We start from the raw sequence: 12963 nt of genomic DNA, 5'->3' as shown, positions 1-12963 counted from the left end.
CTACTAAAAAAACATATATCTCCTCTTTTTACAACAACAACAACAAAACCTTTAGTTCCAAACAAGTTAGGGTAGGCTAGAGGTGAAACCCGTATCCGATGTGGCGCGTCGCTGAGAAGGTTACGCCCCAATGAAAATCTTTTAGGTTTCATCTTCATAAGAGTTTTTATGTTGGCTCACCAAACCTATCACAACCCTCCTCCTTTATCCGGTTTAGGACAGGCTATGTTGCGACAACATAGGCGGAGTTATATATTTCCTCTTTTTCTTCTAAAAAAAACATATATTTCCTCTCTTTTTTTGGACGTGCATATCTGCATATCTATGCTAACAGCCGTGCCATCAAGTAGCAAATCAAATCAAAGGGTAAAATGCCATGGAAATATCGAGTACAAGCAGTGCGGTTCAACCTTCAAAAGACGGAAATAGTTATACTGTTCTCCTAATAGCGAGTGCTAAGCCTGAATCGGCACCGTTTTCGCACAAAGCCAAAGATCTAAGACCCCCAACTTTGTTATTCTATACTACACATCGGCCACCATACAATACAGCGGAAACAAAACTAGTATAGTAAAGTAAAAACAAGGAGAACGCAAGCAAAATAACCGACTATCCGTAAAGTCGTAAACACCCCAACCAATTCATGAGCGTGACAAGTAGAGGTGATAATGGAAACATGCGATCGCTGGGATCATTGGTACCGGGAGCTCTTGTACACCGGCGTCCAGCAGTCCGGCAGGCTATTATCCTGGAGAACTTGCGGGGTGCACGAAACAGGGACCAGGCAAAGCCCTCTGCCTCTCAAATCCTCCTCTTTACCTCCCCATTGAAAGGGCACCTGAAAAGAGTTTATGATAGCAAGTCATTACCAGGTACGTTTAAGACGGTTTAGAAAAGAGAAAAATACATATCTCTGAAATTCAATGCCACTACCTCGTTTGTGCTATTCTTCATGTAGGGTTCACTCAATAGCTGTCCAAATCAGAAAAGGGGCAAGCAGTCAGCATGGTACTAACAGTTGGCATTATTACCTAACTTTAGAAAAGGTGTAGTGCTGGTTGTGACTCGTGACTGTGTGAGTGACATTATTCTTTATGTTAATTATTCTATAGACGACGACAACATCATCTTTCTTTAGACAAGACTTGACATGGCATGGAAATCCTCATTCTCGAAAGAAAAAGAATGGCATGGAAATCCGCCAACAAACAGGCATAGCAAGTCAAGGCAGCAAATGCTTAGTGAAGTGCAACGATAATGTGAAACCGTCGGTGTGAGTATTCATTGTATCTTATGCTACAGGACGTATCTACATGGCTCAGCTGCAGAACATTTTTTTTGAAACCTTGGCAGTAACATCTGCAAGTCAAAACATACGGCTTATCTGAAAAGGATTATGATGATATCAACCTGTATCTGCTCATGTAGATATTCGATGTGCTTGATGGTTTCATACAACACTGATGCTCTATCTGTCTGATAAAATACAAATTTTAGATGGAGTTAGCAATAAAAAGAGAAGAATGGAAGGTCATCTCACTATTTTCACTTAGCAATACTTGCAGAATTTGTACCTTCCCATACGGTGAGATGATCTGCTGCAATGCTATGATCTTGTCTCTCTCTCCCAACTTCATATCAGGCACTTCTGCCTGTGTTTGGCTCAAAATAAGTTGATCGGATGCTTCTCAGAGAGTTTAAACCAGTTCGTCAAATAATCTTCATTGTTAGTTACCTTGGGAGGTGATCTACTTGAAGTATCTTTCTTCGACCTCTTTCCGTTGCCTGCCAACTTTTCCTCTGATTTTCTCTTCTTAGGATCACCTGCAGCACCACTTTGACCTGTACCAGTCCTTGCCTGCAAATTCAAGAATCATATGTACACAGGTAGATTGTAGAGCACATTGTAAACAGCAATAACTTCTACTCTGCCGTTAGTTAGCAATACAATTTAGCATTCCAATCTTACCGAAACAGTACGTTGCTCATGCTGATTGGTATCTGACAATTCTGTTTTTGATCTGTAACCACTAGCATAGATTGCATCTGGTGAAATCCTAGCACCAAATGAAACCTGCATTACTCGGCCCTCCTGAAAAACCCTTTCACTCCCAGAGCCAGAATAACCCAGAGGGCTTCCATGAATTGCAACACTAGTAGGAAGCGTTTTCTGCAGGAATGCATTCATGGGAGCTCCAAGCTCCTGCTGCTGGGAACCATCTTTTACCTCGTGGTTGTGGCTTGGCATGCAACCCATCATGCTCTCTTGCACAAAGGTACTGTTCCCAAGGTACACTGGTGGAGAGCTCGCAATCCCATCACAGCTGACGGGCAGAGCACTGGGGCCAGCGTACGGACCGCCACTGTCAAAACCATAGGAAGCTGATCCGGAGATGCTGTTGTAGTCGCTGCCGTCCATCCCTTTGAGGTAGTCGCATGCCGCCGAGGAGAAATCATCGAGCATTTCTGGCATCACCGTCCTCGCTTCGAGCAAGGAAAGGAAGTCCTTTCCGTGGCCACTGCTCCCGCCAAGCTCGTTGCTGCTCCCATGAGCTCCCATGCTACTGAAAAGGTTGTTTCATGGTCTAACTTCTGTCAGATGTCACTGAACAAGCATCAACAAGTGTGAGACGTGCATACTCACAGGTCAGTCTGGTTCCATAGATGCCTGCTTGGAAGGTGTGTGCGGGCTGGTGAAGAGGGGTCCTCGCAGAAGGTTGCCGGGTCAGTGGCCGCAGAGGCAAGGAGTGTGCCAGTGTGGGGGCTCCATAAGGGGAAGGGTGCATGCTTCTGTATGATCTCGTGACTCTCCCAGACGCTGCTGGCTGGTGAAGTGGAGGAGCTGCTATAACTAACTGGAATCTCAGGTGCATGTTCGTCCATGAAATATGCTTTGGCTGCAGAAGATGTGATGGATAGGGTCATTTTATAGGTGCATGGAGTTCCCTTCTCTTCTCACCTTCCCATGGTGGTCTTTTCAGAGTGTATGCCGACGTGTGCCTGATGAGATCCTTTCAAATTCTAAGAGGTTGTCAATTTTACTTTTACTTGGCACGAGTTCACCTGACCTCGAGTGATCTACTTCTAGTAATCAGTATGGTGGGACTTGTGGGATGCAGTGAGATGGAATTGATTATTAAACCCCATAACTTGGTAAGCTTGGAGGGAATTTCAGATCCTAATGAGTGGGAAGGAGAACAATATCAAGAACATTTTGGTGGAAAATCATTATGTTACAGATAGGAAGGTACTTGCTACAGGCAGTGAGTCTCTCATTCTCCCACTTGCACATTCCTCTGAAAGGATGTGTGTGCCATCGTGCACCACACAGTGGACTTGTATGTTCAGTAAGCAGTTCTACTTTAGAGAACTAATTTCAAGAAAAATGAGCACACAATGTCGAGTGACTCAAGTAATATATCCTCATTACGAATATAGTTACACTAATTTGGACTCATATTTCCTTGAAAAGGTTAAAGTGGCATGATTATTATTTATTAAAATGATGCCATGGCACCTAAACCATAGCATAAAGGGACACCATAGTTTTTGGAAGCTGTATACTGTGGAGTCTGGACTGTGGAGAGGAGAGAGACTTCAGTCAACACAAGTAGAAAGACCCTGCCATCTTGTGCTGAGAGTGGACGAGGGGTGTTGGTGTGCCAGGGTAGGTTTCAAGTTAGTTCGAACCTGTTGACAATCCAACTCCAAGGGAAGGAGCATCTGGACATGCTCTAACATTTGAAAAAACATGCAATTTGGAGATCTGCGACCTGAAAAATCAGTACCACAGCTTTTTAAGTTCCTAGTGACAAGAAACTACAAAGATTTAGTAATCCTGACATAACACTTTGTAAAAGAAAAAAAATCACATGACCCCCCTCCATTCCACCGCAAGTCTAACAAAAGCATGATACTCATAAACTCAAGTTAGCTATTCCAGAAGCTAACTGGGGTAGCACATTGCCACATGATAAGGGTTGTAATGGGCCATATATTTTTTTCATTTACAGGCAGCACCGTGACATAGAGTTGTGCCGACTAGTATTTTGAATGTCCAAACTATAACCATCGAGGCATCAACAGATAATAGAAGATACCTAGGAGGCTAGGACAGGGTGGCATCAGACAAACAAAGATACTTTGCAAAGCATACTCCAAGTACACTTGAAAGGCGATAACTCTGAGGCCCAAACTCAAATGACAGAATCACTTTCTCTGAAACTCCTAGCATTCTCTAAAATTCTCAAGATATGGAAAGTAAACACCACTTCACCTCTTAAGCAATAAACTTGCAGACCAGTGGCGTAAGCATCTGCTCCCATCCTACCCTTTATAAAACACCCCAATATTATCATCTAATCTGACAAATAAATACTGGTCCCCAGATTGAATTAAGAGGCTCAAGTTGAACCGTTGAGGGGAAATACGCTTAAATAACAATCACCATCAGCAGACTGGTATCTGTATTTGGTTAGGGAAATGTAATCCAGATAAAAAGGGATGTTCGTAGGGAAAGTCATAGCAGAGCAGACTACTTTTCTTTACGTAATTGTTTAACAACTATTAAACCAAAGGCCCTTTCTGGAAAGCAACAAAAAGCTAATGATGACACAGCTTGTATTATACACGTAAAAAAGGTAGGTAAGGAAGGAATATTTCTTTCTTCCAGAATCAGCAATAGTTCTGGTACTAAATGATACTTGGTTGAAATATCAAATTCATTCTAGAGATAAAATTGTTGATTCCCTGATAACTTGATCTTCTAAATTTAAATTTTAGGTTGAGCTTCTAGAATAAGCTGGGTAGGGGGCAGCTTATTTCCACAGCCGGCCATTAGCCCCAAAAAACTGTCCCTTACTTATTTGCTACAACATCCTTTAGAAAACCAAGACCAGATACCAGGAGCTATAACACCTGCCAATAAATCACCCTGGATGCATACAAGGATGGGGGGCCTTCCAACTTTCAGAGAAGAGAAAGACATAAAGCATGGATATCCAGTGGGAAGCATGCGTACCATTCATTCTAATAGAGAATAAGAGGTAAAGCATACCAAGAATTCCTTGTGGGCTTTAATGACCGAATAGGAATGAGCCTTTCTCTCCTCTATGTTGACCTCTTTCGTGTCAAGCACTAGGGATAACCTCATTTCAAAACTTAATGCAAAGACTTCTTACTCACATGTGACGACCTCAGGTTAGTGGAGGCCGAAATTGAAGGATTAAAGTTGGATGTCTCAGCGTGAACATAAGAAGGATCTACAAGCAAATGCGTTAGATACGGGTCCTTTGAGAATACACATCCTCCCTGACCAATGATTAACGGCAGTTCTGTGGAGCGGTTTGGTGGGATAGTTAATATTGAGATCATCTGTTGTGACGTATGAAGCGTGCGTTGCCCATTATGGTCCAGATGAGCGCATTAGATTCAAAGGGCGGTGCAATGCACTTCAATCACCATACAAATTGCTGATGAAGCCGGTTCCGTCAGAAATTTAATAAGAAAGCCATACAACGACATGATGGTGTATGAGGCAACCTGAAGCTAGAGTCTAGACTTGATATATGTTCCTTTCCTCATAGCACCTTTGATGAGGAGCACCCAGACATCTACGAGTTGGTCCAACAAATCAAATCGGAGGCACGCTCCTGGGCTATGGCAGGCGCAGGAAGCCTCAACCTGCTGCTGCCCTATGTGAGTGCCTCTGAGATATTAATGTGTCTGCGTGCTGGGGTTCAGCTTAACTTTAGGCTTGTAAATACCAACTTTTCCATTTTATCAATACACTGAAGCACCAAGCTTTTACATTTCCTTAAAGGGCAAAAAAATGGGATGTAACCACCACCTCCTAGGAGGATTGTATCTTCTCATCTTTTCAATGCAATGAAACGCAAAGAGTCCTTTGCATTTTCTCGAAAAAAAGAGGATGGTTGAGGTATTACTGATATTGCTTTCTCAAGCACGTAAAAGCATGTTAAGGCCAGATATAGTCATAGAGAAATAGAGAAAGTTACCTGGAAATGGTAGGAACAGGATCAACAATCAATTTTTTCCCGGACCTTATTGCTAGCACGCATGCCCAAAAGGCACAGCTGTAAAAGAGAAATCATGAATGAATAAAAAAATTATGCAAAAGGATACAAGTCATGGCTCGTCAGAGAGCAACTCAGCAGTAGCTATAAACCATTGTACCTGTGAAATTAGAGTAAAAGCAACTTTGACTCCTGTAGAACGACCATTATCCCTGGGCATAGTAACAATTAGTAAAGACTGTAAAATTTCATAACCATAGTAAAAAACTAAAAGGTATTTGATATTTTGAGAGTAAGTCGAAGCAAAACAGGATAGTGATAAACTAATTCAAACAAGAATGTAACCATGTCAATTGCCAACTGAACTGGAAAATCAGAAGATTAATACAAAGATAGATGACAATGGAAAGATACATTAAGTGAGGTCATGTTTTGCCAGAAAAGGTTTGAACAAAGCGGACAAAAAGACACATTACGAACAAGTTGTTCAGAAGTACGAAACTACCAAATGCAAGTGGAGGAACCTCAAAGAACTACACACTTTCCGTCAAACTGAATGAATTGGATCAGTTCAACAGAAAAAGATGCAACAGATCAACATGAGGCTCACATGAGAAAATATTTCAATTCACGCTCCTCGCAGAAAGAAAAAAAACAGAAATGAAAACCACAATGCAACTAAGGCACCCAGCAATCCTGTAAAAACAATGAGCTTCCAAACACTCGGGCATGCATTTAATCAGAAGCAATCTATAAACTGGTCTAGCTGCCATGTGGCATTGCTCCCTCCAAATTTCCAGTTTAGTAATTCTGTTCACTTTTGTCAGCCAACATCATTCCTACTGTTCTTAAAAATGCATGGTAGTACAAGACGAGCAGAATAAAATAATTCAAGGAATTATTGATGGGAGTAGAATGAGCATCAAACTTCTAAAAGTCTACCAAAAGATTAAAGCATTCTTAGAATAGTTTTTCATATTATTATCCTTTACACACTCTTTTAGACCCATACCACCAGATGATGGCCATACTGAAAAGAGGGATGCATATCACTGTCAATAAGTTTTTAAGTGATGCAGAAAGGCATTTTCACATGCCTGCCCACTGCCACAGGAACCCTAATATAAACACAGCATAACTTGCCTCAAACAGTGAAGCTCAAACATATACTTCTGGCAAACCTTGTGCCAGCCGCACCAAATAATGTAGTAAAGTGCAGTCTAAATCCACAATAACCCAAACAGAGGGCAGGAAGTACCTGATGTTACTACGCCGTCTGATGTTGATCAAGTTTGTCAGACTGTTGCTAGCAGAAGGTAAGGAACATACATTCTCCTTAGCGAGCAACAACTTGGGGACAGAGAATATGAAACCAAAACTAGTAGAGAAATAAAGGATACAGCTGAATGGAAAACACAGTTATAAATTGGCATGTACCAAGCATACACCATTTATCCAATTGACCAAAACGGACAACCGAGAGTGAACATGAGATTTATACCACATGTGTTTACTAGTACAAAACATGCAAGATAAAGGAATTGCTTGATCGCTGCAGAGACTAGCTCTATTACATATGCCACCATTGGACTAACAGTTGTCCAAAGGTGCACCTTCTGATACATTGAGAACAACTGAAGTGAGCCTTCTGTCCATCACAGCAGCAAACAACTAAGATGAGTTAATCACCTGTCAAGTAAGAAAAAAAATCAAGCTACATTCGGTTTGAACATGAGCATCAATACAAACACACCATTTCATTGTCATGTCATGCCATGATTTCTATACACAATCAAAAAATAGATGATAAATGAGCTCATGGCCAGCAAAAGGAGAACACGGGGCAGTGGGTCTTCCTTCTTCCCATCAATGAAGAAAGAACAACAGCATAGTTAGTTTTGTCCTAAGTGTAACGTTTATCTACCAGAAGAAGGGACCAGAACAATGCCAAAAATAATACGAAGATAACCCGATCATAACCCACAAGTATCACTACCAGCTGAAGTTCGTCAGTTATTATGACAGTGAGTATTCACCTCTCTGCCAATGCTAAGCACCTGTTTAAGACTAACAAAACAGTATATAACATTCACACCTCATGACAACTATTATTATAGAAATTAAGAATAATCTCACTGTGACTCAATCCCCTTGGATATAGCAGTAAGCCTGGTCAGTGGATTTCTACATTACCCTGTTTACCAACACTTTAAGGATCCAACCAACCCTCAGGTATTTTAGCAACTTCCACATCTACACTCAAAAGTTGGATAACAGCAGCATCCGAAATTGTGGATTATATAAATAGATTGTTACTCTGGTATTGCCAATGTGCATCAAACATTGAACAAAAGTAGCAACACATCACATATGGCTGTTTCATAATTCATATCGATACCAAATCAAACTAAACAATCGAACATAAATCAGTTCCCCGACAACTTAATCCATGTGTTTCAACACCAGAAACCAATCTAATTCGCCTCGAGCGCAACAATCTAAGGCGACCGATTCCGCCGAATCAACAAACCCTAGATTCTAGCGCCTGACCTCACTTGCAGTAGCGGTCGGCCTTCTTCCTCACGCGGTCGTCGAGGGCCTGCTCGACGGTGCGGTCGCGGGAGGTGCGGGCGGCGTTGGACGGGTCGTACCCGAACTTCCTCGTCTCCACGGGGAACAGCTCCTCGTACTTCATCCGCTTCGCCGCGTCGATGGTGTAGTCGCCGCCGGCTTCGGCGCCCTCCGTGGCCGCAGCGGCAGCAGCAGCGGCGGCGGCTTCAGCGTCGGCGTCGGCGGGGACATCGTCGGCGGGCTTCTTGTTCTTCTTTTGCTTCTTGGGCTTGCGGAGGGTGGCGGCCTCGCCGCCCTTGAAGACGAGGCGGCCGGGCTTGGCTTTCTTGTAAACGTCCGACATGGGGGAAAAGGGTGAGTCGCACGGCTGACGCCGAGGTGTGCCTTGTATGTATGATGTGGTCGATGTCGGGCTCGGGTCGCCGGGTCGGTTGGCTACAGCTCGAGGCGCGATGGAGAATCAGAGTTTCTTTACCCTAAATTTTGTGCTCTTGTATTTCTTTTTTTTATAGTACTAGAAAAAAAGCCCGTGCGTTGCAACGGATACAAATAAATAAATTTATGCTTAAAAGGCTAAAATAATATTTTACCACTCAAACAGTTTCAAGTACCAAAACAATTTTCTTTTGATTTGAGCAAAACAAACATGACAATCACTAAGCTGCCTTATAGTCAGAGATTGAATCACTAAGCCGCCCCTTGTAAGCAATCATGATAGAGTTGCGTGCAAGTGTAAGGTCAGAAAGGTTAACTTTTAGATGGGCAGACAAAATTAATGATGATCTTAACAATAGCCTTGTTATAGTACCTGACGGTATATGGGTGACGAAACTTAAAATCCAGTAAGAAGTATTGCTCACAGGTTCCAGAACGTTTATCAAATGATTGGAACGTTCACATTGAGGCGCTGTCGTCAGCAGCATGCATCATAGGAATAAAGTCAAAAGCAATAGCAATGCAAGTACTCAAACATGGAGGAATAAAGGTAAAAGTAATACAAACAGAGTACCATAGAGAACTGCCAATATCAATGGCAAATACTGAAGTGTAAGAAGCACCCCCTAGATTTCCTCTTGCAACCAGATTAACCAAGTTGATAAATAGACTTTTATCCTCGACTGACCATATACAATATTTGTTATAACAAAGTTAAATAAGCTACCATGCTTGTTTTAGAAGGCTAGAAGTTTCCACATTATTCTTATTGTAAAAAAAGAGGCATATCTATGTACATGATTATCATGGTGCTGCAGATTTCCGAATACGCATGCAAAACTAACGCCACCTGTAATCTGCCTTTGCCACACCTCATCTTGAAGCTCTTAACCTCACTATTTGTGCGCCTCCAGTTGCTGTCGTCGCAGCCATACAATCTGCCATTGTGCCATGGTGGTGGTACTGTCATGCTGCCGATGGCGATGATGGTGTGCATGATCCATCAGGTAACGTAAGCATAAGCCATGCCACTGCCCACCGCAGCCGCAATACATGAAAGGGTCGTGCGACCACTGCATCCCACCAAGAAAAGGATCATAGCATCCCGAGGGAAAAATGCAGCGTTGTACCCGTATTCATGATCTGCATGTCTAGCGCGCGCCTCTGCCATGCCCGTCTCCTGCCCCTTTCCTAGCTCGTCCCGCAGGAGCCGGCGTCGACTATTCAATCGTTGTGCTCCTCCAAGGTCGTGCACTTCTTGGAAGAGACGTACATGGCTGATGCAGCTCTCCCACACGGCGGCCGGACTTTGAGTTTGAGGTGTGCCCACATTTCTTGAGACGAAGCTCCTCTAGTTTTTTGTTCTGCTCGGAGCGGCGCTGGCCCTGACGGCAAGGATGTTGGAGATGGTGGTGTGCAGTGTCGGGTTGGGATCAGTCCGTCCGCGCTTGCCTTCGCCCCACACGTGCAATTGGGTTTGACGACGATGTGAGCCCTGATGGACTGGGATTCACCATTAATTGCCAATAGTTATGACCAATATTTGAAGCCACTATTGTGGAGGTTGCAGCTCGAGATCAACAATTCTAGCAATGACAACACAATGTAGAAAACAATTGATTTCATGTCAAATCTAACTCTTAGAAGGTCCCTAAAAAGGTATGGACGACCAATACTCCCGTGATTCAATTCCATCAACCATCCCTTAAAGCATTTGTAAGCTTGACTTTTCCAGATTGAGTCAACACATGGAAAAATCACATTGCTTACCCGAGAATCAGTGAAACTGTTTCGGATGATGGCTCCAACAAATGCTACAGATGATGGTTGCACGAATGAGAAATGGATGGCACAAGCGCCCTACTGCCATTAATGGAGCCGCGGAGCCATAAAACATATATGATCTGGTCGAGAGGCCAGAGAGGTAGAAGCAGACCCTCCACCATGCTCTACCTGATTAACCAAAGGATGTTCAGAAAGCCACAGTCCAGAACAAAATTTGATAACAATGATAATAAAACATGTAAAGTTGAAAAGGATTTTGTGAGTGTCTAGGGCCAACCTGCTCCAGCTCTAGCTTTCAATCCAATTCGTATTCCACCTTTTCTTGAGAGGGAAATTCATTTCCGTCATCTCAAGAATTTTTCCTGGACACTAAAAACTAAAAACAGTTGGATTCAAGGGCAAGCCGAGTGGATCCATTAATTCCCCCCAAAACTAAAAATTGCAAACATAAAAACTCATACAGCTTTACATGTTTTCCATTTTTTTCCCAAGATGGCAATCATAATGCATAAAGAGAGAGGCCAAAAGATTGACCAAATGCTTATGTAACGGCTACTTTTGGCCCCAAATGTATATTTAATTGCTATTGTGATCTTGACTTTTCCAGAATGAATCAATACAATCTTTTTCGGTGCATCAACCATCTTTCAACTGACAATTGATTCACTAATTATTCTGAAAGTACATGGCATTAGTTCAAACCGAGGGGATTCAAAGATTGGAGAGAAATCAGACCAGGGGAGGGTAAGCGGATAAACTTCATGAAGATTTTGACTGCCGCTGCTGCCGTCCTCATGCCTCAACCGCGACCTTCCAAGCGCTCCACACCCCCGTACTTCCACCACCAGCGTCGTCGAGGCCTTGTTCATAGGATCGCCCGTGCAGTTGTCTCCCATGATTTGTGTGGATGAAGGAGTGGCTGGTGACGAAGCCGGCGGGGTTGGGGGGACCATTGTTGAGGTGGAAGCAACAGGGAGGAATCCCGGCGGTGGTAGGCAGGAGGAGCCGTCAACAGCCGCATCGTCGATTGTTGCCGGCGGTGGGAGGCCGCGGGTGTAGGGGCACTTTGGATAAAAGTAGGCGCCCCGACGGGGTAGTGATACGTCCATTTTGCATCATGCTTTTATATCGATATTTATTGCATTATGGGTTGTTATTACACATTATGTCACAATACTTATGCCTATTCTCTCTTATTTTATAAGGTTTACATAAAGAGGGAGAATGCCGGCAGCTGGGATTCTGGGCTGGAAAAGGAGCAAATATTAGAGACCTATTCTGCACAGCTCCAAAAGTCCTGAAACTTCACGGAAGACGTTTTCGAAATATATCAAAAATACTGAGCGCAAGAAGTTCACCAGGGGGCCACACCCTGCCCACGAGGGTGGGGGCGCGCCCTACCCCCTAGGCGCGCCCCCTACCTCGTGGGCCCCCTGGTGGCCCTCCAATGGCCATCTTCTTCTATATGGAGTCTTTCGATGAGGAAAAAATCATAAGCCATCTTCTCGGACGAAACTCCGCCGCCACGAGGCGGAACCTTGGCGGATCCAATCTAGGGCTCCGGTAGAGCTGTTCTGCCGGGGAAACTTCCCTTCGGGAGGGGGAAATCATCGCCATCGTCATCACCAACGCGCCTCTCATCGGGAGAGGGCAATCTCCATCAACATCTTCACCAGCACCATCTCCTCTCAAAACCCTAGTTCATCTCTTGTATCCAATTCTTGTCTCCAAGTCCGGGATTGGTACTAGTAGGTTGCTAGTAGTGTTAATTACTCCTTGTAGTTGATGCTAGTTGGTTTATTTGGTGGAAGATCATATGTTCAGATCCTATATGCATATTAATACCCCTCTGATTATGAACATGATTATGCTGTGTGAGTAGTTACGTTTGTTCCTGAGGACATGTGAGAAGTCTTGCTATTAGTAGTCATGTGAATTTGGTATTCGTTCGATATTTTGATGAGATATATGTTGTCTCTCTTCTAGTGGTGTTATGTGAACGTCGACTACATAACACTTCACCATTATTTGGGCCTAGAGGAAGGCATTGGGAAGTAATAAGTAGATGATGGGTAGCTAGAGTGACAGAAGCTTAAACCCTAGTTTATGCGTTGCTTCGTAAGGGACTGATTTGGAT

At 43.4% G+C, this 12963-nt stretch overlaps 2 protein-coding genes across 2 annotated transcripts; both read right to left on the bottom strand.

The window, feature by feature from the left end:
- Window positions 1-351: 351 nt before the first annotated feature.
- On the bottom strand, window positions 352-6262 carry LOC119356061 (transcription factor bHLH112-like). The gene is made up of 9 exons (XM_037622960.1): window positions 6196-6262; window positions 6018-6095; window positions 2645-3773; window positions 1970-2564; window positions 1736-1858; window positions 1575-1652; window positions 1411-1476; window positions 934-972; window positions 352-838 (listed from the first exon to the last, which is right to left on the bottom strand). The coding sequence occupies exons 3-9, from the start codon at window positions 2923-2925 to the stop codon at window positions 692-694; spliced, it is 1329 nt and encodes a 442-aa protein (XP_037478857.1). The 5' UTR covers window positions 2926-3773; window positions 6018-6095; window positions 6196-6262; the 3' UTR covers window positions 352-691.
- Window positions 6263-7442: 1180 nt separating this feature from the next.
- Window positions 7443-9002, bottom strand: LOC119356060. The gene is made up of 2 exons (XM_037622959.1): window positions 8586-9002; window positions 7443-7724 (listed from the first exon to the last, which is right to left on the bottom strand). The coding sequence occupies exon 1, from the start codon at window positions 8947-8949 to the stop codon at window positions 8587-8589; it is 363 nt and encodes a 120-aa protein (XP_037478856.1). The 5' UTR covers window positions 8950-9002; the 3' UTR covers window positions 7443-7724; window position 8586.
- Window positions 9003-12963: the final 3961 nt, after the last annotated feature.

This window comes from Triticum dicoccoides, chromosome 2A, assembly GCF_002162155.2.
Source record: "Triticum dicoccoides isolate Atlit2015 ecotype Zavitan chromosome 2A, WEW_v2.0, whole genome shotgun sequence".
Taxonomy (NCBI): domain Eukaryota; kingdom Viridiplantae; phylum Streptophyta; class Magnoliopsida; order Poales; family Poaceae; genus Triticum; species Triticum dicoccoides.
Note: the sequence above shows the minus strand (reverse complement) of the source record. Positions and strands in the feature narration are given on the sequence as shown.

Bases quoted from the DNA above. Each gene is read 5' to 3' on its own strand.
- LOC119356061 (XM_037622960.1), bottom strand. From the start codon at position 2,925: ATGACCCTATCCATCACATCTTCTGCAGCCAAAGCATATTTCATGGAC. The intron at 1,859-1,969 runs GTAAGATTGGAA...TTGAATTTGCAG, and splicing joins ATGAGCAACGTACTGTTTCG to GCAAGGACTGGTACAGGTCA. The intron at 1,477-1,574 runs GTACAAATTCTG...GTATTTTATCAG, and splicing joins TCATCTCACCGTATGGGAAG to ACAGATAGAGCATCAGTGTT.
- LOC119356060 (XM_037622959.1), bottom strand. From the start codon at position 8,949: ATGTCGGACGTTTACAAGAAAGCCAAGCCCGGCCGCCTCGTCTTCAAG.